Raw genomic sequence first — 7,385 nt, 5'->3', positions numbered from 1 at the left:
AACGGTAGTGAAATTATTGGAAAACAGGATTCTGAGGCAGCGTTTTCCTGCTTTCTGTATGGCTGCACCAAGGCAAAAAGCAGTTTCTTGTGCAGCTTGCGTGTTAGGCAATAACCATCTAATGCCACATTTTGCAGTCAGAAAAAAATGCAGTTGGTGTCTTACCAAAGTTGGTCATACAGGAATGAGTTCATTTGTTTGCAGAAAACTTATCTTCAGGGAAATAAAATCCAAATTCCCTTAAAATTGTGTTGTGGAGACTTAGAATTCACTCCCAGAACAACGCTAGCATGATTTTCAGAAAAAAAATAAATAAACCAAACCCAACCCAACACTGGGTTAGAGGACAAAGTTCTGAACTTACCTCATGATAGAGAGGGGTATACATAATCCCTGTAACAGCGTATTCAAAGGTTGTGCCTGTATAGCCTTCATTTATTTATTAAAAAATTAAACCCACGTCATGTAGGAGAGTTGCAGTGTGAGAGGAGTGATGACCGTAGCTGTGACAGTTTCAGCGAGACATCTGTAGGAGCAAGGCTGTTGGCGTTGCCTTTCTGCCCGAGGTTGGTGTCCTACACTACAGCTGGCAGAAGCAAAATGTGCGAGCACTACTCAGCTGTCACAGACTGAAGCCTGTAGCCCAGACTGATGAATCACAGGCACGGACGTACGGTATGAAATACCTGAGGGGTCGTACTGCTTTCAAATACTGTGGTTGTCAGCAGAAGAAATGCACACTGGGCATGCAAAGCCTTCAGATAAGAGGTGCTGCCACACAAACTCCTCTTTGGCGTATGCTCCTAATATGAACAAAGTAAGATACACTGCCATCTCCTCTGCAAGTCAATGCTTTTCCACATCTTTTACCTTCCTATGCTAACTCCCACAACTCCATAGAGAAGATAGGTAGAAAATGTACCTATTTAAACAGTAGTGTCTATTTCTTGTTTTGCTCTACCATACATACTTTTATACCTACTTCAGGACAATTTAAGAGCTTGGTCAACTTGCAGCTCTTCTGCTCCTCTGAAAATTATGGGTTAGCCCATGACCTAATGAGCTTTCTACTTTTTTCCCTTGCACTTTGATTTTCTCCTTAAGTTTTCTTAAGATGGAGGCCTGACCTGCTGGATGTTTTGGAGCTACCACTCATATTTATGTTTACTCTGAGTCAAACACACATCACAACATTTCAGTACATTTGATTTGCACTCTATGCACTCATCTAATGATTGATTACAACCTTCAGATGAGTAATTGTTTTGAAATTCAAACAAGTGACTACTATGTGTTACTTTGATTTCTCCTACACTGTTCCTGTAACTTCATTTGTTTAGGTACTCTTTACTGACTGGACCTAGGCACAAAACTGTCAGAAAGCAATCTTCAAATGATCATTGATCAGCAGAAGGATATAGAAAAATATCTAATTACATTGATATTTGAGAAATTTTGGTCATCTAAGTCACAACTATGATCTTTTCTCTTTGTGAAGTAGAGTGCTGAACTTTTCTGAGTTATGTTCTGCAAATACACTTGTGAGATACTGTTTTAACTGTCTCTTAATTATGATATAGCTATCTAGGATATAGAGAGAAAGTTAAGAGTCAGATAATGAAGAATGCAATGACCACAGCACTACACAAAATGCAGTGGATACAATGACCGGTTGGCCAGCCACAGACTAACGGGATACTGAAACAACTATTCAAGCATTTAAAGTTTGCACTTACCAACCTCCACAACACTAGAGCAATTGGGGTCTGTGAAGCCTTCAGGACACTCGCATGAGTAGAAGTCATCATTCAGCCCAGACAGACAGATGCCACCATTTTTGCATGGGTTGGAGTCACACACGTCCCCTGTGGGTTAAAGTGGAAAGATTCCTGTATAAAACTTTCCAAAAGTTATGCACAAGCTCTAAGTATGGCAGATTGCTGATAACCAAGAAGAGAAAGGAATTACAACCTTCATGTCCTTTGAATACCTTCTGGCTAATTCCATTTTATATTCATTTAACATCACACCTCTGTGTAATCATCTTCCCCTAGCCTTCTATTCCATAGCTGAACCGTGGTCTCAGTTCCAGCTATTGCTTTATCACCCAGTTTGTAAGCAAAGAACCATGGTTGTACATACATCATAATGTGCTCCACACTTGCACACTCTTAAATCACCCAATAGTACATATTTGATCCAGATCAGGCATTGGCACACTGCTATATTTCTGCTAAACACAGAGCATGGCATTCAAGCCAGCAGTGTGCTTCTATGTTGGCTTTATATCAGTCACACGAAGACCAACGATACCTGATTCCAGGATAAAGTTTGACAGTACAGATTAAAGGCATTGAAGTGTTTTGAGCAATTTAATTCTAATGGCAAGTTTGCACCCGTCAATGGTTTTTGATGTGGAGCCCTATGACCGGAGCTGCCTTATGGTCACACTGTGCCCTCAAGCAGGCTTTCACTATGACTTGTGACTGACCAAGTTGTGGGAGGGATGGACGCTAAAGGACTTGAGTGCCCACAGTCCCTTCAGTGCTCCTCGACAGTCCCCTCCACGTCCAAAAGAAGTTTGTCACCTTCTCCCATAATTCATTTTGATTGCAGAATCAGAACAAATCAGTTAGAAACAAAGCTACACTTTTCTTCAAAAGTATGCCACGCTATGAACCACCTATGCTTCAAAACTCCTTGGGACACAGGGCAAGCACTGGCATGGTGGGTAGCTTCAGCCTGCCTAAATAATGCTAAACAAGCAGATTTTACTTGTCCTTCAATTGCTCTTCAGTGTGGACATCCTGTTCAGTCAATTAGTGTCAAGGTTATCAACAGCAGAATGACATAAACTCTGAGAGATGCACAACAGGGTCACTTCGTATACTCAGAACTTGAAGGTCTCCAGTACTACCAGTGTGTACAGCACATTATTGTGATTTTCTATCTCATGGTATTTGAAACAACCTTCAGGAGGAGATATAAAAGAGAGAACAGAGTGTCTGTTCAATTCTTATGATTCCTCAGTTTTAACATCCTTAAAGAACCCCACCATATTCTACAAATGTACAGAAATACAGGATTGCATCCTGTCCCCAGTGGGATAACTGGAAGCAATCCTAAAGAATGCCCTAGGCTTTGGTAAGCTTCAATTTAATATTTTTTCTTAGCTAATCCGTGCAGTAGAGTTTTGTTTTGCAATTATTTTTTTTTGCAAATGCAACTTAAAGCCACATCTGCAGATAGCTAATTATTAAAAAACGTGTGTTATTTTGTATGCTGTTTTAAATTGAAAAGTTGCCAGTCTTTTGCCATGCAATTGCAAAGAGTTATAGAAATCCACTTGCTAACATCAGTAGTACTGACATTCTAATATGTTTTGGATTATAGTGGTGGTGAGGGAAATCAAAATGTTTTCAATGCCTTTCTGGCACATAGACTTCAGATTAGTGCCTGGTGTAAGAATTCCCATCTAACAACCACTGAAGAAATGTAATTGATGTAGAAAAATGCCTGTATGAATTCTATGTTTCAATTGCAAAAAACTCTAGTTGTGGGTTAGTTTGCTGAATTATTTTTAGTTTTATTTAATTTTAATCTGTCAGCTTTAAGATGCCTTCATGACACAGAGAATTATCATATCTGTGCACCTGGTATTAACAGTTTTGTCTTGAAGATTGTCCAGGTGATGGAGAAGTAGACCTATTTGAAAAGAGCCAATGACATAAGACATTATCTTTCTAGTGACTAGGCACTATCTGTCTTCCTAGTTGAATCCAAATAAGTCAAGACCTCTCATTTTCAGTGCTTGTTGCATTATTGGGGTAGCAAAGGATGCTTTTTTTTTTTTTTTTTACTTCATGGGGCTTAGACATTTGGTTGTGAAAGAACAACTATTAATAACTGAATGCTCTGACAACTGTATTCCCATACCTTTAATTAAATTACTAAATTTAGTAGCATCTGGAGCAGGAACACTTAATATGCAAATTCATATGGATATTCTGATTAAAATGAGAGGGGACATTTTTACTATGTGTTTTCTGATTCAGTGTTCTGATTTCAATTACGCAATACAAGAGAAAAAAAAAAAGGTAAAAAGACAATATACTGTTTCCATTTGTAAGTTTTATATTGACGACAAGCAGAATGCATACCCAATTTTCCATTGTATTTCCAGAAACTGAAATCTACTATGACCAAAGTGTGCATACTTAACCATGTAGTTTTTATTTGTCGGAAAACTCCTGTTGGCTTTTTCAGTCTGAAGTAACCTGACCTACAGTTTGGGACTAATAAAGCAGATGCTGTCCTCTAAAAACACTCATTTATTTCCATGTTCAGGAAATGACTGTACTAAATGCTCTTCTGACCCACCACCTTGGTCCATATTCTACAGCCGATCACTGGTGTAAATTTTTAATTGTTGTTACATCACATCGCAGAAATAAAATAAGTACAGCTCACCTCTAAAAAAAATGGGACAAAACCAACCAAACAAAAAAGGACAAAAAGCTCCAATTAAAAAAAAAAAAATCCCTAGGCTGTATCATTCACATAATGCCACAGAGCGCTAAAGAGGGAAAATCTATACTTTGAACAACAATGGTTAAAATGATACTATAACATGACGTCAAACACAATGAAGTCAGAGAAATGGGCAAATGCACAGATATAAGTGAGCAATAATTCTGCTTAAGACTAGATACAAGGCTGTACAAATTTGCATACTCCAATTAGTAAAAATCACTTAAAATGTTAGCAACCTTATTTATGACTTGGTGCCTGTGAAATTGTGCAGAACAAAAGAAATATCACCTTTGAATCAAGAATATCTCTCTCAATTTACATCTCTCAATTTACATTTTGTGCCCCTTGAGAGGCCATTCATGTTGAAATATTGAATCTAATTTCTTATACATTCTACTCAGTTTGATGAACAGAATTTGATTTTAAAGGCTCTGTTCTTAATCAAAAAAAAAAAACATATGGGTGCACTTTGTCTTAACATAACTGATTAAGGGATTTGTTACCATTAAAATACTATGTTGCATATGACACAACTTTTAACACAACAGTATTTTTAGAATATAACCTTAGAGTCATGGTGACTGGAAGAGTAAAATAAACTCAAAGGAAGAATTATATCCTTTACAGTACCTTACGGAACTGCACTGTGTGCTGCTGACTTTCCGTAGTGATAGGTAATATGCAGTTTGTGCAACGGACTGTAATTTGACAAATCTCTGTATATTAAACAAACACCCTAAGAGGAACTCCATTATTTAAAAAAACACCAAAAGACAATTGATATTGGACTTTTATTAAAATGTTCTGAAAGGGGTCCAGTAAGAATGCAAGTGTCAAATAAAACCAATAATTTATGTTTTAGTTTACTATGTCTGACTAACCACACACTTTTCATTACACGGGTACTCAAGCTTTGAAGTATGTCTCAAGACTCTGTATACAAAATATGTGCTACAACTATTTCTGCCGTTACTTCATCCTTGGGAAAATCTCAGACGGGAAAATCTCAGACAGTAAAATCCTATTGAATCAAAGTATTGAGATTTGCTGCAAGGATCTGTGAAACAGAATCAGCAAAGGATACGCTCACATGCTCCTCCTCCAAAATTGCCATGACCACTTTTGATTTATGTCTTTTAGGGGACCCTTGCTTTTAAGTGATGCTATATATATGCAGCTTATTTTATATATGAAATATATATACATATATGCATATATATTTCCTCCTTTTTGTGCAACATCATGCATAGAAGAGTTAAGGTAGAAATGTAATCCAAATTACCTCACACCATACTGTATTGAGGAGTAGACAAAACATTTACATGATTAAAGAATACTAAAAGTGGGGGATTTTTAATTTTTATTTTTCCTTACATCTTCATTTTCTGCAGAACATTCTTAAGTCAAATAAATTCTTGAGTAAATGGTTCATCCTCTCTTTGGAAAACATGGTTGGTTAAGAATAAAAAAAAGCAAGACAAAAATAATAAAATTAACATGGAGATTCATACATACTCAAAAATAGAATTTTAATTAAGAACCCTCCCTACTTCTCCAAACTCAGAAAAAAATATATATCAAAGCTCAAATGAATGGTGAGAGATTTGCTTTTTAGTAACAATTAGGTTTTTTTAAAGATTATGACAGCCTTTGTCCCTAGTGAATATATCAATCAGTGAACCTAGGCATCTTCTATTAAAAGCACTTGGGGAGGAACTGTTCTGTAAGTCCAGCTTACTCCCCGACATAGCTTCACATAACCACTCAAGCCATACCCTTTTCAACAAAATACTGAATGTACAACTATTGCTTCTTTCCACAAGCAGGTAATGGTGGGAAGGAGGGTAAAAATTGTAAATCCTGTTGTTGAACTTTACACTTTTACATAGCATACTTTTTGATCCTATAAAGCCGCACAAAGTGTTACATAATTCTTGACTGAAAAATCCCATACTTTGCTTAACAGCAAAGGACAACCCAAAAAAAGGAACTCAACTGCTGTGTATAAATAATGCAGCATACCACAATGGTAACAGCCCATCAATCCTTGTCAAGAACAGAAATTCACGGAGCTTGTGGTAACAATTTTTGTGATAAGAAGGCTAAAGAAGATGCAGGGTGCAAACAGAAAAGTACCATCCACAACCATCTGCATGCACTACTTTGTAAAGTACATAAAGCATAAAGTCTGTGTTGTAAAATCCCATAGACCAGTCAGCTACCACTACTATATGAAAACCAAATTGCAGTTTACCAATGGTTGTCAATGAAAAAAAAAAAAAAAGAAAAAGAATTATTTACTCCAAATTAAAACTATTTACTCTTTAACATCGTAGTTCCTGGGATCGGCATGCCTGCGAAAAGCTAAGGCACAGTGTCTTGAATTAGGCATGGGAGAAGTATTTGAGTCCCTATGCACAAACTCATTAGCCTGAAATGAATACAATTTCCCTCAACTGTCTTCTAACACCTGGAACGATAACTGTTATGATTTTTGGCAGAACTGTTACTGTAAGAAACAGCTGCTTGAGACAATGAAATGATGACAAAGAAAGAAACGTCTTCAAAAAATCCCATGGATTCACAAGATTGCAAAAGTAGATGGAAAGAAGTGAAGGAACAAAGATGATTTGGGTGTTTGGGCACATTTTCTTCTATTATTTAAGAGTAGAGCATATTCTGTGACATGGAAAGTGTGTGTAGAAAAATTCAACCCTATTTATTGTTTTATATGAAGTGCATTAAATATAAATATGAACATATTTAGTATGCATTACATATTGATGCAGTGAAATTTACAGAAGCTGATACTGAGGTAAACACACTGAAACCATAGACTTCCAAGGAGATGC

At 36.8% G+C, this 7,385-nt stretch overlaps 1 protein-coding gene across 1 annotated transcript in view; it reads right to left on the bottom strand.

The window, feature by feature from the left end:
- Positions 1–6,885, bottom strand: part of EDIL3 (EGF-like repeats and discoidin I-like domains 3) — a 203,091-nt gene extending 196,206 nt beyond the window's left edge. The window contains exons 1-2 of the mRNA XM_009886882.1: positions 6,855–6,885; positions 1,737–1,865 (exon numbers count right to left, since the gene is read on the bottom strand). Coding sequence (XP_009885184.1) covers positions 1,737–1,865; positions 6,855–6,885 — 160 coding nt within the window. The remainder of the gene's footprint in view (positions 1–1,736; positions 1,866–6,854) is intronic.
- Between the last annotated feature and the right edge of the window lie 500 nt (positions 6,886–7,385).

The sequence above is a fragment of the Charadrius vociferus genome, unplaced genomic scaffold (assembly GCF_000708025.1).
Source record: "Charadrius vociferus isolate BGI_N301 unplaced genomic scaffold, ASM70802v2 scaffold244, whole genome shotgun sequence".
NCBI classification, from domain to species: domain Eukaryota; kingdom Metazoa; phylum Chordata; class Aves; order Charadriiformes; family Charadriidae; genus Charadrius; species Charadrius vociferus.
The sequence above is the reverse complement of the archived record's forward strand: the minus strand, read 5'-3'. Positions and strand labels throughout refer to the sequence as shown.